We start from the raw sequence: 27,263 nt of genomic DNA, 5'->3' as shown, positions 1-27,263 counted from the left end.
GGAGTCTAGCTCTGTCAAGTTCAAAGTTTTCGATGCTCACCGTTGCAATGATTTTCATTTTTGGCTAATGCAAAAAAAAGAAAAAGAAATAACAATTTAAAGTTAAAAGGTTTTATAATTAGCTTTATTTAAGCTTTTGTCATTTAATTATATTGTGCCTGTGGTAGTTTTTTTTTAGTTTTTATTAGTATTATTTTTTATCATTAGATATATCGTATATTTTTGGTTGTTTAGGTAAAGTAAAAGCGTGAATCAATGCTACAATAATGAATTTTGTACACACAATCGGGTGCTTGCCTGAGCATTCTTTCTGCTTCATTCACCAACACCTTTTAATACTACACCAGTAAAAAGTTAGTTTATATATAAAAAAAATGCCAGAATACAGCATCTGAAATTAATTGAGCATGGGCACATTGGATGGCGCTACAAATTGGATTCAAAATTTCTCTTCAAATACCTAAAGGACAGAGATCAAAATGCAGCATAATAGTGTTAGGTTTTGTGAAGGTAATGAAGTTATGGTGGATGGCATTCAAAAGATTTATTTATAGACTAAAGAACATAAATTGGATGACATTTACCCATCTTCATTTTTTTGTTCTCTTTCTCTTATCTTTCCTTTTAGGTTCTTATTCACATGGACTAGTCAAAAATTTTATATCAACTAATAATATATCCAAAATAGTACATATATAATACGTAGTGAACAAATTTTATCCCATGAGTTAATTCTCTTTCTCCTCTTAGTTTCATCATAATTAGTAGTAATAAGTAAGTATTGTCTCTCGATTCAATTTTGTCTGTATACAAAATAAACCTTCCACCGTATAATAGAAAAGAAAGAGATCTCCTGTCTCTTGGTCCCCTCAATCATCTTTTCCTTTGAACCCAAATTGGACCGATTCAATTCAAGGGTAGATGAAGCTCTATCAATTATGGAAGGAAGGTGCTTGGAGCATCCAACATTTTTATTGGTACATCCAGTAGTTTTTTAAAATGCCAAAATTACCCTTATTTATATTTTAAAATAAAATAATTAAAATTTAAAAAAAAAAAACTCATACAGATCATAATCCTTTTAAAAAAAATCAATTTTAAAATTTTCAATTATTTTTTTATAACTAATTAAAAAATAAATAAAAAAATTCATACGAACTGATGATCCGTATGAATTATATGAATTGACAATTCATATATTTTAAAAAAAATTAATTTTAAATTTGTTAATCATTTTTCTAATAATTAAAAATTAAAAAGATTACTGATCCGTATCAATTTGTATGAATTCATATGACTCATATGAATCATCAATCTATATGAGTTTTTTTAATTATTTTTAAAATTTTAAATTATTTTTTTAAAAAAAGTGATTAAAAATTAAAAATAAAATTATACGGATAGCTAATTCGTAGGATCCATACGCTGTATGAGTTATACAGATCACAAATCATCTATTTGTATGAGTCATACGGATTGTCAATATGTATTTAAAAAAAAAAGTAAATCATATTTTAACCCTTTTACTGTCTTACTAGGATAGGAGAACAACTCCCATTATATATGGAAAGGTTCATTACCCTCTTTATATCCTTTAATTTCTTGACTCCACATTCTAAGTACGTTCGTTGTAACTAATTCATTCAATTGGAGCAAAAGCTTTTGGTTTTCTTGAAAAGCCATACAATCCCCACTTCTTTGTTATGCTAGCCCAGGTCTTCATTTCGTCAACTAATGATGCAATAAATAACTTTGTTAATTATTTAGCCTTTGCTTAAATTTCATAGAACTGCGTAATCTCATTTTGTTAATTTGACTAAAAGAAATAAACTTGTTAATAAAGTTCCGGTGAAGTTTCACAGAATAAATTTTGGTTGTAACTAATTTTGAGAATTTCATCATCAATAAGAATAAAAATAATGTCGATCCAACAGGCCTAAAGTGAATTTAAAGAAAAATAAAAGAGTTACATGTTAGAATTTTTTGTCAAAATATTTATGATCTATATACATATATATCATTTTTATCAATATATACATGGCTTTTTTTTGCTTTATAAAAATTAATAATAAATATTTTTTTTTTGAATTTAAAGCTTAAGTTTTAATTGTTTTATTTTCGGGTTGATTTGTTTTTTTTAAAGGACCTTTTGCGTTCATCTGAATTAGAAAATTGGGACATGAAAACGAAGGATAAGGGCAAAAAAAGTTGTTTAATTTATGAATCCGAATTAAAATCAAGTGAAATTAGATCCTAATATTTTAATTTTTTTTCCTTTTCAGTGTTTATTTATTTTAGTTTTTTTTTTCCTTTTTAGTGTTTATTTATTTTAGGCAAATTTGCACTTTTAGTCCCCCAGTTTATTTCCAATTTCGGATTTGGTCCCTCTATAATTTAATTTACAAATTTGGTCCCCAATTTTATAAATCTCTGCAAAATTGGTTATGGAAGTCCGATTTGGATATTAACCGTTAACCTCAGACGATGACTGCCACGTGTCAATACCACGTATCAACATTTGAGTAGTTTTCTGTAAAAACTTCATTTTTTGTAGGTAAAATTATACTTTTGGTCCCCTAGTTTTACTCAAATTTCAATTTTGATCCCCTTATAATTTAATTCACACATTTGGTCCCCTAGTTTTATAAATCCCTTTATAAATTCAGCCAAATTTTATTACTGGAGAAGTTGTATTTCAAATTTCAAACAAAAATATCATTGTCATACATGGGCCACTTAAGTAGTCGTATACACATAATATCGCATGGAGAAAAAAAAAAGAAAAAAAAAGGGAATTATTACAGAACCTGTTAAAGTAAGATATCTGAAAATTTCAGACTCAAGTTGGAATTCATGCGTCACTTTCCCAAGTTGAACAACCCCGGAAGTGGGAGAGAGACAAATAGTGATTTTTCTTTGGATTCCAAGTGAGTGAAAAACTTGCGATGAAAAAGAAGTGCGAAATTTATCAAGACCTACCATATTTCTAGCACCATTAGCTAAACCATTCAAAAGATCAATTTTGCAGGAACAATTTATAAAGGGATTTATAAAATTGGGGGACTAAATGTGTGAATTAAACTATAGGGGGACCAAAATCGAAATTGAAGTAAAATTGAGGGACCAAAAGTGTAATTTTACCTATAAAAAATGAAGTCTTTATGGGAAATCACTCAGACGTTGACACGTGACAGTCAATGTCTGAGGTTAACGGTCAACATCCAAATCGAGCTTTCAGACCAATTTTGCAGAGATTTATAAAATTGGGGACCAAATTTGTAAATTAAATTATAGGGAAACCAAATCCGTAATTTGAGATAAAGTGAGGGACCAATTTTACAATTTTGCCTTTATTTTAGTGTTTATTTGAATTCTTAAAAGGAAAATATTTAATTACTTACTGTTTTATTATCATTTTTTCTTCGTATAAAAATGATATAAAATTTCAGCTAGTAGGTGTCCAAGTAAAGTTGCCGGACCTCCTACGTCATCAGTATTACACGGATCGACATGAACCTAGCTCAGCAAACCAGGTTTTGCTAACCTTGTTATAGAAAATCCCTTTCAAGCCGCAGGGTTAGATACGTGTCTTAGTTATTATTATTATTATTATTATTATTATTATTATATGTCGAAGTCATACTTAGTTATGATAGCTAGCTAACTCTTTTATTAACTATAATAATTGGCTACACGTTGCAGCTGCATCATTCATACATCAAACCACTGGATTCCGAAATTTGCAAATGGCCTTCCCAAACCAAGGGATTTAAAAGAATAAGAAAATACGTCTATTTAGAATTGTTTGGATAAATATACTCATATACTTCTCTAAAAACACTTATTGAAAAAAAATTAAAATTAAAAAAAGATATTCTTCATAAACTAAAATTATCTCATGCATGAACTAAATTGTAAAAATTCTTCCATATGAGCTTTTGTAAAACATGAATTTTAAATTATGAAAAACTTATTTTTTTATCCTAAAAAGTATTTTTTGGATAAATTTATCCATGCAGACATACAGGCCTTATACTAAATAAATAAGGGATTCTTAATTTTGTACGTACTTTTGAATGTAATAAGGATGAGTTGAATACTAAAAAATTAAAGAGTAAGGAGAATTTCTTACTTTTAGCATAAAAATGTTGTTATGAGTGGTAAATAAATGACCCACAAACTAAGGCTGAAAATAAATTAAATGATCCATGTTGGGGGTATATTTGTGTATAAATAGCAGCAAAGAAGGCATAATAAATAGGGGAGTAGTGGACTTGGAACAGCTCAACAGCAAGCCAACATACACAGTGGTTCTGGCCCTGATGGTACTCGCTTCTCTCTCTCTCTCTCTCTCTCTCTCTCTATATATATATATATATTGTCTGATAATAAAAAAAAATGTTGTGCATGTTCAATGACAGAAACAAGCTTGCTAGCTAGGAGTTTCTCTGTACCCTATAATTAGAATGGTGATATATCACTTTTTTCGTGTAATCTAAAGAAGCTGTGTATTCTACTGTAAGAAGAAATTTATCTGAAATCACACGCTTATCCCAATTCTGTTGCCATTTATGGAGTAATGGAGATCAACCCTCAAACCTGAATGGTCCCGACTCCCCACGTTGGTTCATTTGCTTTCTCCAATGAAAAATTGATATTTATTATTGAAATACTTCTAATATATACTGCACCCATTCTTATATAATAAATTCAATTTTTATTTATCAAAGTAAAATATTTTTTCATAGTCTTTTTCATCCACTTAGTATCTTCAATAAAAATCATTTGCCTTTTACCTATTTTAATTTTCATTAAATTGTAAAACTGGCACAAATCATTTACCATACACTCTTTTTTTCTTCTTCTTTTCATGCATGGCGCGTCATTCATAGTAAGAGACACATGACTTAATTTTTTTAAATTTAAATTTTTTGGATTTTGTTTAATTTGATACTTCAATAATTATAATGTCAATTTATTTTCTACATTTATTGATAAAAAAAAAAAGAAGAGAAGGTTGCAGAACAAGCCTATTAACAAGGATATGAGAGTCTTCACTTCACATGGTATGGTAATTGCAGAATGAACGCTTTGGTGGTGCATGCATGCAGATGCGCTGTCAGTTGTCTAGTGGTTAGAGGCTAACTCATTAAAGAGGATGCCAACAGAATTTATAGCATTGGTTCAACACTTCAATTCAACGGTTCAACTTGTCACCAAAACTACATATTATTCAATACATGTACCATATGTACTATAATATTTATATCTTAATGGCCAATTGCTGAAAGTTTGAATCAATAATTAAAAGTACATACATTCAAAATAATAATAATTAAAATTACATATGATATAAATGTGCATTCTGAATTCTAAGGTGCAAAAGAAGAAAAAAATACTTTTAAGCTCCATGTTGACTTTGTTATATTAATGGGTTAAAAATAAAACAAAAAACTAAAACCACACCCAATATTAATACAGACTAAAAAGGGTACATTTAAATTTACTAATATATTTTAATTTTTTAAAAAAATTTATTAAAAAGATAGAAATAAACAAACTTTAAAATTGTCATCATATTTCTTTTTTGGCGTGTTGTCATATTTTAAAATACATCCAAGGTAACATATTCCTTTTAAAACTAAAGTGAATATACGTTACAAATCCCATACATCCAAGGTAAAATTGTTTAGGACTCTAATAAAACCACAAAGCATAGTATTTTTATTTTTTTTTGTTGAATGACAAAGCATAGTATTTGACATCATAATTCGTTAAGCAGACGTACACAACCGAAAACAAATAAAAAATCAATTGAGATATTTCTCACACTTCATCATATAAAAATCACTATCATAACCTGTAGGAATAATATGAATAGATTGTATAATTGATTTTTTTTCTTCTACTGATTTTATAATTTGTAATCAATTTTAATTAACTAAAAAATATATGTTTAAAAAAGTGCAACAAAAAATGTATAACTAACACTTCTCTGAGTTATAATCTTCTTTAGCAAACATTTAGAGCATGCTTGTTTTTCATTTTTGCCGATTAAAAAAAATGTTTAATTTCGCGTTTACATGACAGAAACTTGAGTCTTAAATTAGTCAAACTTAATTTTTCATTTACCATCATGGTTGTTAATTAGTTACAGACTTTATTTGGATGGTCCAGACTCAAGTAAGTTAAAGCTATTTCTAATAGGTTTTGCATCCACTCTAACACGAGTCCATAAATTTATTGCACACATATCCCTGAATCGCAATAGAATATAAAAAAGTATATATGAGTATTAAAACTCATTTTAATAATTATACACCTAAAATCAATTTTAATTACAAATTTCCATACAACTTTGTATAACAAAATAAATTTTTTAATATTTATTATAAAAAAATCACATTACAACAAACTCAAACTCAAGTTTACCTAGAATCGAATCTAGAAATTCACATTCATTCAAAATCAATTCTATATTATAAACACGATCCAAACGCACACCAACTAGTGAGAATCTTTATAAATACACGTACAATGAGAGATCAACACATATAAGCTCAAGTAAATAAAACTAATATTTGATACCATTATTTATTAACAACGAAATATTATGTACTGTAAGATAGTTAACTTTGTAGTAGTCTCTTTAAAAATTAATTTGGAAGAAATTTTTAATTAATTAATATTATAAATACTGTATGAAAATAAAATTCAAAAAAATTTTCTTTTATCGGATTTTATACCATCATTTCAGTCAGAAAACTGAAGACTTAGCTTCATCACCACTTTTGTGTTCTGCATCAGACTTGGACCAAGTGGTATCTGACACGTTCCCACGAAGATAAATAAGCTCATGTGCCAACTTCTAGCAAGGATGGGGCGTCATTCATTGTGAGGGACCGAACCATGTTCTTAATTATTATTATATATATATCCATGAAATATATTTTTTTTGCCTCCTAATTAAATTTTCTACTTCTATCATAAATTTGGCCATAAGCCCAGACTATTCTCACTTGATCACTATAACTGTAATCATTTTACGTTTGTTCTTACAAAAACAAAATTGTGACTTTTCGTCCCTACAAATGCATAAAATTTTAGTTTTGCTTCTATGTTCCCTGTGCAAACACTGGGGAATAGTTTAATTTTCTAATCATATAAAATTGCTATAAAAAAGCATTTTCATACAAAAACTAAAACTTTTTGTTTTTTTTTTTTACTTAAGTGAGGAAAGGAAATTTCAGCCTAAGGGGTGAAATCCCAACTATAGGTTGACACCTGGCCCCCTACTAGGCTCAAACAACCCCCTGAAATACCAAAAAACAGGATCACGAATGAAACATGAAGGAAGGAAGGAAGGTTAGAACTATTACGACTAAGGTCAGACAAAATAAAGGTTGGGAGAAAATCCCAAAATGAAATGTTGGGAGAAAGTCCCACCAACAGAAACCTGTATTATGCACACTGAAGCCTGCAAAAGACTAAAACTTCAAATAAGAAGAGCTATACAAACACACAAGTGGATAATTTAACTTTAACCATTATTATGCTTTCCAACGTCGAACCAATACATTTAATTTAAGATGCATATATTTCGAACAGACTTTGACTTTATGTGGCTTAATCAAAAGTACTATAACGTTGGACCTATATTTTTCAAAATCATGGTAGATAATTTATTTTTAATGTTTGTAACAAAAAAAATTACTATAATTGTACCCAAAAAAATTTATTATTAATGTTCATGTCGGATGATAAAATAATACTAATAATATTCGTGTCTTTTCAATTGTCATAATATTTTCGTCATAAAGATTCACGGTTGACAAAGGAATGATTTTATCTTTTAAAAAAATAAGACAAAGGAATGCTTGTTTTTTTTGTTCAGTTCATTAGCTTTTTAATCTTTCCTCTTGTTTTTAGTTCTAGGCTTGGCCGTCCTTTATCAACAAAAAAAAAACAACTAGCATAACTCTACTGGGCCAAAGCCCAAATATATAAGATATATATGTTATTCAATGTTTTATCTCTGAAAAACATGAAGGTCAATTGCGTCTTGCATCTCCACAATTACTTTCTGCACCTTTTGAAGTTTTTAGAACACCTAATCTAGAATGTAAAATTATATTTCAGGTTAACCTTTTCGAAATATAAAAATAAAACTCACATAATTTAGGTATGATACGGTAATTCTAGTTTCTTTTGAAGTTTTTCTTGACATGAAAACTCACTTTGTAGCAAGACCTTTTAATTAAGTCTATAAATTTACTTGTAAATAAATTAATAAGCCCAAAATTATATGTAAATAAGCTTATTTGATCCTTTAAATAAATTAACAAATATAATCTCAAAATATTATAATAAAATTTTAATATAATATAATAACAAAATATTATTATTTGTATTTATTAAGCTTAACTATAACTCTTAAAAAAACTTACTTAATATATAGATAAGTTCAAACTTCAAATTTTAAAAATTAATCAACTCAAGGTTTGTTAAGTCTATCCTTAACATATTCCAACTTATTTGCACCCATGCATCCGTGATGTCTCTCCCTCACGCTAGAAGAAGCGTGAGATCCCGTCGTGTACTTTCATGGAGATGTCATTAAGGATTTTTGTCATCAAGTTAATTAGTTCCTTCACAATGCAAAGTATATATAATCAATTTAATTCCTCAACCATGTCAAACAAAGAATCCTCAACCGTGTAAAATGTCATCAAATTTTTTAAGATTGCATCACACTCATTTTTTCGTTATGATAGAAAGACAAATTTTATAACACGTTAGATAACCGTAAGTGAGACAAAGAGAGTAAATTGATTATTTTTTTTAAATGAATTGAAGTGATGGGCATTTTTTTTTAAAGTAGAAATCGGAGTTTTTTCAATTTATTTTTTCTCCTTTTGCTTTATAACTATTATGCTTCACACACAGTGTTCTGAACATTCAGTACAAAAATACCAACAACCGGATTTATTTAAACATTGTATTATTTGCATGGTGTGTACGGTTGACATATAGTTATATTCATATTCCTTATGTATGTGATCAAATACTTAATTGAATTCTCGGTTTTGTGTCTATAAAAAAAAATTGAAATCAACCCTTTAAATAGATCTTTATATTATAAAAGATTATTTTTCATTCTTGGTTGGAAGATACTTGAACTCTTGTGTTTATCTTTGTAGCTAATTTTACTATTCTCACTTAGCTTTTATGTAACAGTATTGGTAGCAGTAAGCAGTAGCTTCTTTTTCTGTCAAATGAATTAGTTGTTCCAGGTCTAGTGAGGGCTCAGATACCATTTTTTTTTTTTTGAATAACTGATACCAATTTGTTAGAAATGTATGATCAGAAGTCAGAACTACAGATTTGGGAATGCCTTATTCGTTTATTGATAGTCTGGTATCGCTATATAATGGTCTGACAAGATAATAACAGAATATAAAAAGAAAAAAAGAAAACGGAAGATAAGAAACATCTACAACTAGAAATACGGAAACAGATCTTAAACAACAATTGCACTATCCTAGATAACAGGGCTCTTTTTTAACACAGATAAATCTTAAACAGAAAATCCTAAACCTTTTTTGCTTATATTTTTATCAGCAATTTTTTTTAAAAACTAGAATATGGGGTTTACTACTATGTTGCTTAAACTTATAAATGCTTAATCAAATATATAATATTTAGGTACAAAAATTCTGAGTGTGTACGTACGTAGCAGGTCCCTCTGTCTAATTGTCGTAGGCTCCACTATTTTTTTTTTGTCGAAAGCTTAGATTTTTTTTAAAAAAAAATAATGTAGCATAATTAATTGAGGATATGGGACCATACCCTCTCTACCAGGTTTGTGTCGCACAAAGCAAGGCGATATTGCTTTCAGCGAAAGAGTTACATAGAAAAAAAATAAAATCCGTTAAGTACATTTTAGGATAAGTCAATTTGTTCTCAACATTTTCCAGAGATATTTTGGGCTTTGGTGGTGGTGTTATTTTGATTTCTCTGGAGTGACAGAAACTTAGCTGAGCATTGAATAAGACTCAGTACCTTATAGCTTCTTTTTGCTGTTGAATCTTAGCAAAAAAAAAAATGGCATGCAATCACAAGGTTCAATCATTAGGAGAAGAAAGTGAATACCCCAACTGAATAGATTCCTCCTTAACTATGACATGTTCGATAATTTAATGCATAGATGCACTTTGTAATTTACCCACATTTATAAACCCCCGCCCCCACCGTAAAAAAATGTTGGAAATCTTATGCAACAACCCAAAAAACCATAAATGGTACCCCTACTTGCAATATCCCTTCATGCTCGACACTGGGATAGCATTGACTTGTCTTCACCTTAATGAAAGATGGTTAGTAAAAAAGTTGTTTCATTTGAGGATATTTTGCAAAGAGTTGTTTAAAAAGAAAATATTCAAAGCAAATTTACAAAACATGAAAGTCACCTTTCACATCTTAACTATTACCAAGTGGACCCCAACCCTCTTAGTCAATTTAAGACCATCATTTCTTTAAAAAAAAAGACACACATATATATTATCCCTTATGATATAGTTCCATTCAACCTTGATCATTAACACTAAAGCAAAATGATTCAATGACCAATAAAATTTACAGGAAACTGAATAAATGAATCCGATTACTTCTTTTCCCCTTCTCTATCATACATATTCTCGTAAAATAAGAGTTCTATGTTACAAATCAAAATTGTGGTGGAGTTGCAAAGACCACATCTAGTTTCACTTAGACATTCTCATTCTCAATTAGAAAGAGCAGCTCAGCTCTCAGCAAAAAAAGGAAAAGAAGTTGCACAAGCTTGTACCTCTCCCCTCCCCCTCCCTCTCCACAACCTGTACAAATTCTCTGTAGTCTAAATGAATTACTATGATGCACAAGGTGAGAACTGCACCCCCAATCTGGCAGCACCAAGCATGCAACTTGTGACAGATGTTCCCCTTCCAATCAGTAAGAAAATCAAGACAATCAGTCGGCACGAGTCACCATCCAAATAGTTTTTAAGATAGCAACCAATCAGTCACTCGCTACTCGCTGTCAGTGTGCAAGTAACAAAAGAATGCATCAAGAAATTTGGAATCATTTTCTGGCCCATGATGCCGTTCTTCCCGCACAGTGTCAAAGGAGGGTTCCTTGTGCACACATAATTGAGATTCAAGTATCGTGTTACAATTAAATAATCAATCAGTACGGAATGACGTATGGAAGAGCAAAAACATCTGCGGGCTCTATGCGCAGAGCTTCTGCCCATACCTGAGGTGTCTCCCCAACCTCTATTGAAGATTTCACCACAGATTTTCTTTCTTGTGAAACATTGGTGTCAAATAGCCACTCTTGATCATCAAAATCAGACCACTGCTCCACCTTAGGTACTGAATATACCTGGCCTAAGTACTTGGTATCTGGATGGGGTGGCTTTGCAGATGCTTCAGTTACCAAAGTAGCTGGCACAGTGGCAGTGGGAGTCTTGATTGAAGAAGCTGCAAATGGCTTACTTTCAATGATCCCATTTATCTTGCTTTCTTTCTTTTCTACCTTAACACTGGTGGCTTCTCGTGGCCTATCTGAAGCATTTGGAATGGATACTTGGCAAGGTTCCCATACCCTTCCATTTTCATTGAATGGATGAGAGGAAGACAATTTTGGAAACTTATTGGGCAAACTGTCATTGACTGTAACAAATTTTTTAAAAAAAAGTTATAACCTGTCAGTCAACAGCAAAATAATGTGTACAAACTTGCGAAAACTTGTCAACATGACTGAAAAAATACCAATAATTGAAATATCAAATATAAGCATGTGACATCAGGGAAAACCCACCATTATCTCACAGGACGTAGTATCTGGTATTAGCTTATTAGGTCAGCAATATACTAGTCCAAATCCAATAAGAGAAACATCTTATTCTTTTTTAAATACAACTTAACAGGATCACTGAGTAGAAATGAGAACAAGACTCATCATAAGTAACACTCACCATGTGGAACTCCATTTGACTCAATGTCCTTCCGCTTCTTACGATTTTCTCCACTGACAGCGTTCCCATGGCTGTTCCTAGAAGGCTGTGCGAAAGAATTTGAATTTATAAGTCCAACTTTGTTGCTTTCTTTTAATTTATTTTGCTCTGTTGTTTTAAGTTCACTATGCTCCTTAGCTTTCTCCTCCTTTTTCTTCTCTTTATCCCTGTCTTTGTCCTTCCCATGCCCTTTCTTCTCCTTCTCTTTATCTTTCCTTTTATCTCTTCGTTTATCATCTTTTTTCTCCTTAACCTTTTCCTTTCCTTCATCTTTCTTTTCCTTAACCTTCCTTTCTTCTGTCTTTTCCTTGGCCTTTTCTTTTTCATCTTTCTTTTCCTTAACCTTTTCTTTACCTTCAACTGTTGCTTCCAAATTCCTTTCAAAATACTTTCCCAATAGTTTGGGTATTCCATCAACTCTAGGATGAAAATTTCCAACATGATTCTGAACTGGTGCTGCATTTCCAATTGGCCGGACCTCATCCTGTATTCCTCGCCCATCAATCTTCTTAACATCAAGACCCATATCCTTGAGTTTTTCATTACCATCAGACCTGGTGCCACCACCTTTAGCCACCAACCTAACAGTCCCCTCATCTTTTCTATGGTTTGTATTTGTAAATTTATGAACCAATTGATGGTTAGCTCCTCCATCATCATCCTTAATCCTCCGATCCAACTCCAGGAGGAACTTTGAATCCTTGTTCTCTTCAGCCAGATGATTTTTCTCTCTAGCCTTCTCCCCATTGTTGCCAGCATACTGTTTGGTGAGTCTGTTCTCAAACAAGATACCCTTCTTATTGTCTTGCTTAATTTCCTTTTGATGGGGTTTACCTGCGTTGAGACCCTCAGCTTGTCTTGGGAACCCTTTGTCATCTGCAGTACTGCTTTTACTTTTATCTCTATCTTTGCTCTTGTCCTTGTCTTTATCCTTATCTTTCTTTTTCTCTCTGTGTTTTTCCTTTTTGTCCTTCTTTTCCTTATGCTTCCCATCTCTTCCTTCTTTCTCTCTCTTTTCCTTGCTTTCCCTCTTCTCTTTGTCCTTCTTATCTTTCTTATGTTTTTTTTCTTTCTGCTTTTCCTGCAAGTCATATGGTGAGAAGAGATGTTAAGAACAACAATCAAATAAGGAATCAACCAAAATGGCTTCACAACCTCATCACCCAAGAGCAATCAAAGAAAAAAAAAGAATATCAATAGTAAAACACGCACACACAAAAAAGGTTCATGTCTCCTTGACAATCATATATCTCCAAGGAAAAAGCCACAACAATAACAACAGGATCAAAGTTCTTCAATACACATTGTCTACCGACAAAGTATTCTAAATTCTAGGAGAGCACATTACAGCCAACTATAACCAAACTAAGAGGGAAAGCACAATTCCATTGAAGTCAAAATAAAAGTATAGCAATGCACTTTGATGCCTTATTAAACATTCCCAATGATTAGATTCTTTAAACCCAACAGAAACAATTTCATTCTTAGAGGCTACTGTCGGCCATTCTGATCCATATTCTCTTTCTTTTTTGGCTTTTGAAACATATTAGAAATAAGATATGCTACAACACTTTTAACGGAAGTTCGGTATTCTATGCCTGATATTGAAATAAAAAGATCAGAGAAGTGCAAATGACATGTCTTATTAAGGACTAAAAATAAAAAAACTCCAGAAAATAAAATATACATGTCCAGTTATAAGTTATAACCCATAGATGAACGACCAGGAAACTTCAATGATACCAAGGAAAATACCCATCTATGTTCCAATAGTTGAATCAAAATGAATGCAAAATTGAACAAACCTTGATCATTTTATTCCTCAAAAAAATTAAGGCATAGAACAAACAACAAAGCCACTGCTTTTCATCTTCTAAGTCACAAGAAGTAGTCCAATACACCGTAACAAAAGTCGTAACTATACTGAGCTCCATTAGGATACTCCTTGTAGAGGAGCATCCTAAGTAAAACAGATGAGACTCTAGGATCTTCATCTAGTGTGAAATTATCCCCATTTAGTTTTTGAACCGCCATGACAATGCAGTGTGATGAAATGTTTAAATAAACAGACTGGATTGATCACTTGAACTGGTCTGGCCATGAACCAGCTATGTCTCTAATTCAAACACTTTCAAGACCTTATTGCTATGATTTTATACTTAGATAACTAAGATTTTTATTATCTATGGTTATAAATGCCTTTAGTTGACTTACATTATTTTGACCTTATGCATCATTGTAATATACACACTTCCTTCCTGTCATAAAACATATGAAATTCTAGTTAGAAATACTCTGATGACTCCCCCCTAAAGAGAGAAAGTAAGAGTGTGTCTACCCTTGATTTGAAATGGATAAAGTTTACAAGATGATTTAATTCAAATCAAGAGTGAATACAAGCTAATTTTCTCACTTTACACCTCACTTTAAAGGAGTTAAACCCCAGTTTATCATTCTACAGAGTATCAAGGGTTATTACGCTTATTAATCTACATCAGGTCTCACTGGCTCAATTTCCAATTTGATTTTAAAAACATTGACACGATTCAAGAATATGCTCTACAAGCCAACTCCTACATGGAGGATTTGATGAACTTATGGTTAGAAACGAACTGCTAATGTTAAAAAATAATTATATTATAATGCTTAGTAAAAGGAAAGACTAAATAAAACTATTGAAATGTAATCATTTAAATAAGGAATGGGTTGCAACTGAATGCAGTCATCACCTCCCACATGCAGAATGTTTAAAACTTCATTTTTTGTATCCATTTGACAATCAATTTTATCACCAAAACTTCTTATATAAGCATTAAAATGATATTGAAACAGGATCTAAACAAAATGGGAACAAAGCATAGCAGTTTTGGTCTTTGTAAATGAGGAGAAACTTGCAATTATACAAATATTAGAACCTGATTAGGAAAATATTTGCACAGAGTGAAACACTTCAACCTCCATTCTATTTCAAAATCCATACAAATGTCCCCCACAATGTACAAATACCAACTTCAAAACTGCCCACATTATCTTCCCTGGATTTTCCTCACTTTCTTTCACAAACTTCCTCTATACAATGATGATCATTGAGGTTTCGATAACAGAAGGAAGAAATTACAAAAATTAGAAGGAAAAAAAGGACCAATTGAAGGACTCTACTCTTGAAAAAATTATCAAACCAAAAGGCTAAAGTAATTATTATCATGCAATACATTGGTCATGCAATTCAAATTATGTAGTTCAAGTCGGTTCCTATAATGCAATACCTTAAAGGCTTAATCATATACTTAAAACTCCCATCAACTAAAAATATAAGCAAACACCCTGATCCACAGAAGTAAATCTACTGCATAACGTACTCCCTTTAATGAATCAACCAATGCAATAATCTAGCTGATCTACATAACTTCAACCTCCATACTCAAACATCCTCATCCAACAAACAGATGCTGCTTTATTATTTTCTCTTCCTCCTCAAAATTTTCAAATTCCTTCTTATAGGAAAGCTCAGCTACCTATAAGAGATTCTACTGCTAACAGAATCCAATTAAAAGTTGAAGCAAAGAAATGGTATAATAGAAAGAAACAAATAAAAAATCATCAGAAGAGATATTGCCACTAGCCAATCTCTCCAGATAGTCAGATACCAGTGGGTTGGTGGAAGTCCAGTCCAGCAAGGAAAAGAGAGGCATTGTGGGGGAACAGGAGATAAAGTGTGGACCAAAGAGTCAGAGTCACTACCCATGAAGAGGCCCAGAGGTCACTGCTGAACTCAGAGAAGCATCACAGACAAAAAAAAAGGGGGACCAGGGGAGAAGGGGGGCTCACATCAATACACAATCAGAAATTTTAGGGCACCCATTGCATCTTTATATAGTACCACTTCATGAAACTTGCAATACAATAGTAGAGAAGAAGTATCTTGAGAGCACCATAGGTGACTAACTATGGTCCTGAATTGAAAAGACAGGATAATCAATAATGTTTTGATATGGTAAAAACGCACACCATATCAACCAAAAAGAAAAGCTACACTAACAATTTTCAATGTCACCTAACAAGAAGAATGATAGATTTACACTTAAAATTAAGGGAATGAGTTGACTAGCATCATTGTCAGTCAAATTAAGAATTTAACGCAGATACTTGACTAAATATTAATCAGTTCATTCCTTTCAATATAAAATCAACCCGAAGTAATTAATTTGCATCCATAACTTATATGATGATTTCATTAGCAAATCATAGTTGGCCCTGAAAATATATAACTTATTAGTCTAATCAAGATAAACATAACACAAACTCAAGGGACAAATAAATTGCTGTAACCAAAAGAATCTATACAAGAACAAAATACAAAATTTCCAACCTTGATCACCTCATCATAGCAACCTCTAGACAAAATAAACTCAAAAAATTCATGTTTGATTCAAGAAGTCATAGTAGCCAACTAACCGGAGATTAAACATTTAGTATTAGTATATTTTACATATATCAAACCCTCAGAATTTCCTATAGGATCATCTAAGAAGAATACAACAACAAAAGCCTTTTCCCAATAGTTGGAATCTGCTACACGAATCAAACCATGCCATTGTACTACATCAAAAACCCAGCTTTTGCCAAGGCTATTTTTAGATCATGGTATTTTGTAATGGTTTTACTGAAATTTTCCTTGGTAATCACAACAAAATATGTTCAGGTAGAAAAGACAAAATAAGAAACTGAAAAAGTCAAAATTATTTATACAAAATCATAAACCCAACTATTTACAATCAAATCAGTGTGAATTCTTGGTCTTCATCTTCTCAGTCGAGTCAGTCCCACTTGTGTAAAAATCAATTGGTTGGGCCCAAGAATATCTAGAACCAATTTTTGCCAGTGTAATTAACTTACTCTATGCATCTGATTAGCCTCCCATTGAGAATACACAAATAATATATCTAACCATGGACTGTCCTTATTCTTCACAGCTATTATTTCAACAAAGACATAGAACTAACAATTTGCCTCAACGTGCAAGAGCAGATCATTACAACTTGCTTAAGTCAATTTGAACCCCAAAAATGATTATAATTCTACGACCTTACTCTAAATTCATTTTAGATGAAGTGAAATGCTTTGTTCTATGACTGACAAGATCAAGGATATTTAAAGATGCTGCTTTAAAAAAATCAGCAAGTATTACAAAGAATATTAGAAGAATCTCCAAAACCCAAATATAAATGAACAATCTCTACTGATACTAACTTTTTGCTTCAATACCTAAGGTGCCAAGGCACACCATCAAGCCCAAAGTTCATCATTTTACAACAAAAGGACTCATAACTTGATTACTCATGATTACTTATTCAATATTAATCATAGGCTAATGTTTTGAAGATCCCATACTCCTACAAAACAAGCAAAACAATCCATAACAAAATCATATATTATGTGAAACCGATTGCACTGGTATGTGTTTACTTTGACAGGCATGCCAAAATAATACAGAAATGTAAATGATAACTCCACTTCTAAGTTCTAACATGAAAGTACAAATCAAATTCACTTCAAAAACTAAAATCCTATGACCTGCTGTCAAAACAATGTATAAAATTGTTAACAACAGGCATAAAACAAGTGGAGCATACACACTTTTAATCATCATAATATCCTTTCCTCTTCACCAGTAATGACATAATTTTCTCCAATCAATCCTCTTGAAACTTATATATTTTCAGGAGTACAGGAGTACATACCATAACAGTCCAAAAATCAAAATTTTGGACACAGCACAGAAAACCTAACATCTTGTAAACAAATAAGACAGATAAAGTAGAGTAAATCACGTGAACCAACTTCCATCAACAAAATGCACAACCCCTACTAATAACTGTAGGCCATACCAGATACTGTAATGTAACTATGTAAGCCTCCAATCATCTTTGCACTCATACCGAAGAAGATCTGTTATACTTTCATGGCTTATGTGATCGTTCAAAAGAGGCCAATTAAAATGTTTCTAGCAAGAATTTTACAATGAACTCCAAACAAATTGAATTTATATTATTAAGAAGAAACAAATGAAAAATTAAGGAGTAGAAAATTAATTCGAACATGAATGCATTCAGCACTTGCTCTAGAGAAACATTTTAATGTTCCATTCAGAAAATAAAGTCTATCAATATACATTTAACGTTATGCGATTCACAAAAAACTCCATTTTGCATCACAATTAAATGCATGTCAAATTATATGTACAATGTGAGTGTAGGAAAAGTATATTAACCTTTTCTAATAAGTCCACTTCATCTGTTATAGCCTTCTTTCCATATCCTGGTGGTGGAAATGGAAAACAACGCGACATTGCACAAAATCCAAATACGCCTAGTGTAAAATTCTTCTAAATTTGAGAGTGCTTGAATTAGTTTCCAGTAGCCCTGTTCCAGAAAGGGAACGAACCAGCAACTATGCTCCTGTCCATGCACCATGTCACCGCATTCATTTCCAGCTTTAATATTCCTCCATAAGCCTCTTACTACAAACACAAATTGTGGAAACCACCAAGGTTTACTACCCTCACCAAAATATTCAAACAGCTCAAACTATACTACTAAAAATTGATTCAAAATCAACGCACAGCACAGCAACCACTTGTTTTCTAACTACTTAAAGTCGGCAAATGGTTCAACACAATTCCAATCAGTACATGTTTCCTACACTAGTGTTAAGCTCAGGCTAACTATATCAATTCAAAGGGCTGCTTCAGAAACCAAAAAGGACCACTGAAATCAGATACTCTAGTTTCCTTGTGAACCCACTAAGAATCAACAGCTTTTTCTTTGTGTCAAATCCCTAAACCAAAATGATCCCCCAGCAAAGACAAAAAACAAAAACACCAAAAATGAAGACCCAGAAGGCTTTATAGTGTGCCCAAGAACGGTTCTCCAAATCCTGATCACCGATTCCCTGTTATTAATATAGACAATCTTCTTCCATGCTCAAAGAAGCAATATTAAACACCATCTTAAGCAATCTGCAAGTGCGAATGCTCAACCACCGTAGCTCTAAATCCACAATATGAACCCCTGAAAAGATCAGAGCCCATGCCCATTTCACGCAACCCCCACGGAGAGAATGAACAAGCACAGTCTTCCTTTCAATCACACCCTCCGATCAAAACCCTAATCACTCGGGAATTTTCCAATTTGGACAAGTGCCCCCCAGTTACGATCCAATGAAACCCTAAAAAAACACACAAACAAGCTGAGTACACATACCCGAAAAAATACCCACAAGGAATGAAAACCCTAATCCTAATTCCGAAAATTTTGTTGATTAAACACCCAAAAAAAAGGAGCATAAAGCAGCAAAATTGAAGGGGAATAAAGAGAATCAAGCACTTTTTTGAAACCTAAGCAATAATGGGCATCGATCAAAAGGGGAAAAAGAAGCTCTGATTCGAAGCGTTAACGGGACAGGAAAAAAATAGTGAAATATCGGTCGATGAAGAAGAGTCCAAGTGAAATTTGTTGCATAAGATTACCTAGTCCGCTACAAAGTGACCATTGTAGGAGGACAAGAATCACAAGATCTCTCTCTCTCTCTCTTTCACATGAATAAATAGAAGAAAGAGAGAACAACAATCTCAATATACACAAAACTATGTATATCTATATGTACATATAATATATAATATATGATTTTGGGGGAAGTACTTTTTTCTTTGTGTGTTCTGTGTTGTTGTTGTTGCTATGGTATGCTATTCACAAAGCAAGAGCCGTTATTAGTCTCTAGATTCTGGGTTTTGTTGTTTCTCTTTGTTTACCACTCTGCTTCTTTTCTTTTCTTTTCTTCTGTTCTCTCTCTTTCTCTATCAGGTTATGGGTATATGTTTGCGTTTCTGTGCTTGTGTGTTGTCCGTAAATATATATATATATATATATCTCATCATTATTGTTAGTGTTATTGGTCATGTGTTTCTTTTTCTTTATTTTTTTTCTCACTTTCTATGCTCTTTCTCTCTATTCCTAAGGGGGCTGATGTGCTGTTTTTGCGTTCGGAAGTTACACGCGAGGATGAAAAATAATTGAAAACCCAAATGCCGAACCCAAACCAGAACAAAAAGGAAGGGCAACAATGGAATGCCAAGCAAAGCCACATGTCCATTGTCCATCACACGCGATGTATATGTACTAGTGTAATTTAACATGTCAAGTACCAACATAATATGTGGTCAAGGATTTCAATCTCAAGTCTATTTATATGAAAAAATATTTCTTTTCATATGAATATTTTGTGTAACCACTAGACATTTTAGTTTGAGATATTTTTATAAGTTTTGATCTTTTAAGTTGATTATAAAATAAATTATCAATCCATTTAAACACACTTAAATTATTGTTTCTTTTCAATATATGTTATATAGGAATCATATTTAAATCATCTTTTACAAACTCAACATAAATTATTAACTTAATTACATTCATTGATTCTTATATGAATATTTTAATAAACATTTGTTATAAGATTTTTTTTTTTTAAGAAGTTGAAGTTGAAGATGTTAATTTCTTGTGTTTGGTTTATCATTTAAAAATAATATTTTTCAGTAAACATTGTTTTTCAATAATGTTTTTACATAGTTTTTTTATAAAATTATTTTCATGGGAAAGATAAACATATAAGTTTCTCAAGCTAAAAAATAATTATTGTGATAAAAAAATTTATCATGATACTCTTATTATATCATTTAATTTAATATGATAAATAATTAAAATTTAAGGGAAAGTTCTATTAAATATTAACATACAAATATTTTATTCTTAATATATATATATATATATATATATATATTCTCAATCAAACATATTTTTATTAGAGATTAATCCCTAACTCTCAAGTGAGTTACCTTCCATTAAAAAAATGTCAATATAATTTTTCATTTATCTACTTAGTTTATAAATTGAGTTTAATGTTTATACATTAATGGTATAAAATATTTTTATATTATTATCTAATTATAAATTATTGTTTGAATTACTTTAAGATAATTATTTTAAAAAAAATTAGCATGTATAATAGATTGTGATGGAATGATTGCGTTTTTTACACGGCTAATGCATGATTTTTTTTTCTCTTATAAATTTGTTAGACTAAAATTTATGATTATGTTGTTATGTTTGGATAAAAGTTGAAAACATGGTTTGATGATTCTAATGCACATTTTTTAAGTTCAGGTGGCGAAATAAGGAAAGAAGAAAATGTCGTTTTGGAAATCAAAGTATTTTTTAGTTCCTTCAATTGATATTCAAACATGGACTATAACTATAATTTATTTATATTTTATTGAAAGTGGATTTTGTTTCGAGGATTTGTTAATTTGATTTGTATTCCGATTTAAAATCTCTATTTATTTCCTTTAAATTTGAAATGATAATACATGAACTTATAGTCAGTTTCTTTTCATAGTTCTGGTAAGCTAGCAACATTCAGTTTTTAGTTGACAGTGTGTACAAGTCAAAATATTATTTTTCTTATTCACTTAAGACCATGATTTTTTTATATAAGAATAAAAAACATGTACTGAATTTATTACAACTTAAGCATCATACTTAATTAATTAGCAAACAAAAATGAATAACCAACTTTGATTTGGTTATTGGACAATTAATTTTAATAAATAAAAACAATTTTGGGTGATTTCAATAAGTATAAATTTTTACAAGCAAAACATTTATTGAATTCATTCTGCTAAAGAAATCCAATTTGAGATCAACTTGGTCAATTTGACAAATGTAATAGACAATATGTAAAAAATTTCCAAGTTAAAAGAATTGGAATGACTAATATGAGTGAATAAGATAAATATGGAAAGCAAATTAACCAAAAGAAATTAATTGTAATATGAAATTTCATAAATGCAGAGTAAATGTAGCAAATTAAGGGTGTGTTTGGTTTGTATTTTCATTTTCTGTTTTTATTTTTTGAAAACTATTTTTATTTTCAAAAAATTATAATTCTGAAAACATGTTTGGTTTGACTTTTTATTTTCTATTTTCAACACTGAATATTTATGATAGATTAACTTATTATCTTTTTTATTTTTAAATTTATTTAAAATTATATTTATTGTCATCGCATTTTTATTTTATTCAAAATGAGATTTTTGTTTTGAATTGAAAACACTAAAAATGAAATTTTATTATTTTCATTTTTTACTTGTTTTCTATTTTCATTTTTATTAAAAATATTTTTAAAAATTCAATCAAACATATTTTTATCATCATTTTCAATTTTCACTGAAAATAAAAACAAAAAATAGTCAAACCAAACACCCCACAAAAATAGAAAGGGAAAAGGAGACAAATATCAAGTGAATTGAAATTTAAAGAAAAGTAGATAAACTGAAAGCTCTATTAAAACATTAATTGTCTTGAAACACTAAAATATCTTTTAGTTTTACAGGCATTTACCTCACACCTCACCGTACACATCTACCAAAGAGAAGCATCAACGTTCGGGAAGGAGTTTGGCTTGGAATTAAAACATGAATGATCAACTATGAAATATGGGATAAGTTCGTTGGTTTGCCTTGATTTGAACCACAAATTTTTTAAGTATAATAGTAATTGATTTTTTAAATTTTAAAATATTATTATATATGTCATGTATAATAATAATAATTTAATATAAATGAATAGATGAACATGTTTAAATAAATTGAGTCGGATTTGACAAAAATATAAAAAATTGATAGTACTAATCATGAACACTTCTAAATACAATGACAAATTCACAAGATGTAAAAAGAGAATACAACATGAGAAAGTAGAGGAATCCTACGATTTAGCATTACATACTTGTTGATGCATTTTATTCCTTTCCACCATTTCTAAATTCAAAACAATTTTGGTCCATTTGGGTGTGTATGAATAAAAGGTTCTACGGGACACTAAATGAACAACATTTTATTAAATATTTTCAATACTTTTCATATAACTAACTAACAAGTATCTAGTACATGGTATATATGTGCTGATAAAATGGCATGGATATGCGTATATATGTAAATTTTCAAAAATATAAATTAAATAAGTTTATTCAATAAAAAATATTTTCTCAACAATGAAATACAAGTATTTAAAACTTTTATTTTAAATAATAACTTAATTAATAAAGTAACATTTTAAAAATAATTGTGAATACCACATTGTACTTATGTTTATAAAAAAAGTATTCCATAGTTTGTTTTGCCCCGGATTTTTTCTTTTTTAAATCAAACATAACACAATAACTTTTTTGTTATTTAATATTATAATTTTTAACAAATTAAATAGATCCTATATATTCTACAAAAGAAGAATTTTTCTTAACTTCTTGCACATCCACCCACTTATTTACATGGTTTTTTCCCATAATATGTTTTCTTCTCATTTGTGTAACTTTTCTATCCATTTTTTTCTCAATCTTTTAAACTTTTTCCTAGTCATTTAGTTACATGACTTTTCTTCCTGTTTTACTTAACCATCTGAATTATCTTTTTCTTATTTTTCCTTGTCTATTTACATAGTTTTCACTTGTATAAACATATTATTTAATGTGTGCATGTGTTTGTGTAGATACAGAGAGAGGACATTTATTTAATGTTATTTGTAATTTTTTAAACATATTTTCAATGTTCATTTTTATTGATTCATTAATTTCTATACATAAAATTTATGTAAGTTTAGTATTATTTTTCAGTGTTATTTTTATGAGAAACTCTTACATAGACACAAACTCAACACATTATTTTTAGGCACATTCAATAAGAATTTTACAATTAATAAAATAAAACAAATAAAAAATCAGAATATCAAGTAAAATTAAATTTTGATAATCTTTATTTTTTTGCTAAACTTCATTGAAATTGAAATACATAAAAGGATTATAATTTGAGTTTAGAAAATATAATTTAAATTTCAAAAATAATGTATTTTGGTAGTGTAAAATTGTAGAGTATTCTATTTTTAAATAATAAATTTAATAATACAAATGAAACACGTTGATTTATTCAGTTTATACAATATATCAAAATTTTAAAATTAAAATCAAACGATTGCTATAATTAATAATATTTAAAAAGAAGAATTATAAAGTAAGTTAAACTTAAGAAAAAAAATCCTCAATCTGAAGTAGCATAATATTTAAGGTGTAGTTTGTTTTAGTTTTTAACTTTTTGTTTATAAGTTTTTCTTCTTAAAAATTATTAATTAATTATAATTATACTTGAAATACAATAGTTAATTTTGGTTTAACTATCTTATATAAATTATTTAAAAGTTTAGTTTAACTTTTTACAAGTCTAATATAAGTTATCTTATATAAATTTGAGACCACATTCATTATTTTATATAAATTAATTTGAATTTTCTTAAAAACATAATTAAAATCTCACTTTTTAGTAATATTAACAAATAAAATTGTGAACTTACTTATAAATAAGTTAATTAATATACTTATGTAAATTTAAACTTTAATAAATTAATAAACATATAATTTCAAAAGATCATAATAAAATTCAATATAATAATACATTATGTACATTATTTAAGAAATCTTGTATAATCTTTGACACATTATTTATAACACATATGTAGTATTAAACCCCAAATCTAAGAGAGTTATTAAATGAGAAATAGGATCATTAAAATTTATGACTTCTAATAAATTTTAACTAATAATAAATATTGTGTTTAAAACAATATGCTAAAAATGCACCTCTATAATTTCTAGTTTATTTAAATGAGTAAACTTATTAAGATTAACCTTTTTGGTATCTTTGGATAAGATAAGCAACTTTGAAAGAGAGAAAAAAAAAAACAGCCGTATATCAAGTTATCTAGTTTGCATATTAAATTCAAAAAAGTTTTAAAAAGATAAGATTTTTATCGGAAATATTTTGAAATTCAAAAAGAAAGATTAATTGATCTATAACATGAATAGATGAGTTCCAAGCGTGCCTTTGGCTTCAATGTTTCAAAGAAACCAGCGTCATGGCTTAAAAAAAGAAAGAGAACCCTGTTGACTTAAGAGTCAGCTTTCAACTCTGAAAGCGATCAAAGAAAAAAAAATGTCTGGGTTTTCTCAGCAACATAACAATGTTGATAATAATGGTGGGACCAGCAGTTTGAGTGATGATGAGGATGATTTGACTCGGTTCTTTGATTATGACACTGCGCCGGGGCAGAATCTAGATGAGTTATTCGCGCCGAGCATTGTCACTCAGCTTCCTCCCATGTTGCCGGCGGAGGCCACCCAACACCACCATACATTGCCTCAGCACGTGAATCAGATTGTGTCGTCGTCTCCGGTCGATTTGCCCAGCCACGTCCCAATTGAGGCACTGGTGCAGCAGAATGGTGGTTCATCGGTTCAGCGTCAGAGAGGAAAAGGGTTGCAATGGACTGTAGAAGAACACATGTACACTTTCATTATTGCTGCAATTTTTCTGATTGGATTGAACTTGTTTTAAAGAGATAAATTATTTAATCTAATCACTTTAATTTTTTTAGTTTATCGTCTATTCTGTTTTTTTTATTGGGATCAGTTTTTGGTTTTAGTCTCAAGGAACCGTTTCTTTCACGAACTATTTCTTTAATCTTAAAAATACAGTGTTTTCTATAACCTCGAATTGGATCTGAAGTGTTCTCAGCATTTAAGAATACAAATATTAAGTCAATTTGGATCTTTAGTTTTTCACTATTTTACTTTTTCTTTACATGCTCTGACTTGAGGACATTCATTGTTTCGCTGTCAATTTGTTGTTGCTTTTCAACTAATTACCGTGAAATGTTTCAGATAAGACACGCACAAAACAATTTTTGGTTCCCAATAAATACAGTATATAGAGAAAAGACCAAGATCCATTGTGAAAAATTGCGTTGTATTATTTAATATATTTTAAGATGTTGTTTTAATTTTTCTTCCGAATCTTTTATTGAACTGAAATGAAGTCTGAAAAATTTATTAAATTTTCATCTCATATTTGTTTTTTCATGACAGGAAATTTTTAGTTGCACTTGACGAAGTTGGCAAGGGAGACTGGATAACCATCTCAAAACATATTGGAACAAAATCTTCTACTCAAGTTGCTAGTCATGCTCAAAAATACTACCTTCGCCAAAAAGCCAAAAAGAAAATAAGAAAAAGCATTCATGACATTACTTTAAATACAATTTCTCACCAGGATGACACACAAAATTCAACTCCTCATCCAGATCCTGAAATTCAACCAGTTCATGAAATTCACCAAATGCAAGAAATGCCACCAAACAGCATGACTCATCAAATGAGTGGATTCGAATATTTTGCCAATCAACAAGTCCATGAAATACAACAAATGCAAGACATATTGTCGGTGTATCCATCAAACAACATAACTCATCAAATGGGTGGATTTGAACATTTTGTCAATCAACAAGTTCATGAAATGCCGGTGTATCCACCAAACAACATGACTCATCAAATGAGTGGATTTGAACATTTTGCGAATCAACAAGTCCATGAAATGCAACAAATGCAAGACATATTGTCGATGTATCCATCAAACAACATGATTCATCAAATGAATGGATCTGAATATTTTGTCAATCAACAAGTCCATGAAATGCCGGTGCATCCACCAAACAACATGACTCATCAAATGAGTGGATTTAAATATTTTGCTAATCAACAAGTCCATGAAATGCAACAAATGCAAGACATATTGCCGGCGTATTCATCAAATAACATGACTCACCAAATAAGCGGATTCGAATGTTCTAATAAAGACTTTGGAAGAGGTTGCTACAAGTCAGAGTATCCACCAAACAACACTAGTTCACCCAACAATTAAATTGCTTTACGTTTAGGTGTTAATGCACTACTTTCATCCATTTTGTTTTTGGAAATTCCACCAAATTATTATTGTTTACTCCCCGCATAGATTTTGGTCTCTGGTCTGTTTTAAGGTGTAGGAGTCGATTTTTTTTTCTTTCTCGAGATATGATGTGTGCTTTGAGCATGTGTCTTGAATAATTGAGATAGAGTAGGATTTTTTATTTGTGACTTATTGATTACCTTTCCTTGAAGGACTTTTAATATCTTTTAATTTTATTTAGTTTATAAAGTAATTAGGAGTTTTGATAATTTCATTGTTGTTGGTGCAAATTATATTTGTATTCATTTGTGCTTTTAGGATGTGAGG

At 30.3% G+C, this 27,263-nt stretch overlaps 1 protein-coding gene and 1 long non-coding RNA gene across 2 annotated transcripts; both read right to left on the bottom strand.

Moving 5' to 3' along the window:
- Nucleotides 1-10,590: 10,590 nt before the first annotated feature.
- LOC114421653 (myb-like protein X) lies at nt 10,591-18,546 on the bottom strand. Its single transcript, XM_028387704.1, has 3 exons — nt 18,327-18,546; nt 12,017-13,136; nt 10,591-11,711 (listed from the first exon to the last, which is right to left on the bottom strand). Exons 1-3 carry the CDS (start codon nt 18,402-18,404, stop codon nt 11,224-11,226), a joined length of 1,686 nt encoding a protein of 561 aa, XP_028243505.1. The 5' UTR covers nt 18,405-18,546; the 3' UTR covers nt 10,591-11,223.
- Nucleotides 18,547-18,965: 419 nt separating this feature from the next.
- Nucleotides 18,966-19,963, bottom strand: LOC114421667. Its single transcript, XR_003668561.1, has 2 exons — nt 19,756-19,963; nt 18,966-19,282 (listed from the first exon to the last, which is right to left on the bottom strand). It is a non-coding gene; the product is annotated as an uncharacterized LOC114421667 (long non-coding RNA).
- Nucleotides 19,964-27,263: the final 7,300 nt, after the last annotated feature.

The sequence above is a fragment of the Glycine soja genome, chromosome 8, assembly GCF_004193775.1.
Source record: "Glycine soja cultivar W05 chromosome 8, ASM419377v2, whole genome shotgun sequence".
NCBI classification, from domain to species: domain Eukaryota; kingdom Viridiplantae; phylum Streptophyta; class Magnoliopsida; order Fabales; family Fabaceae; genus Glycine; species Glycine soja.
Note: the sequence above shows the minus strand (reverse complement) of the source record. Positions and strands in the feature narration are given on the sequence as shown.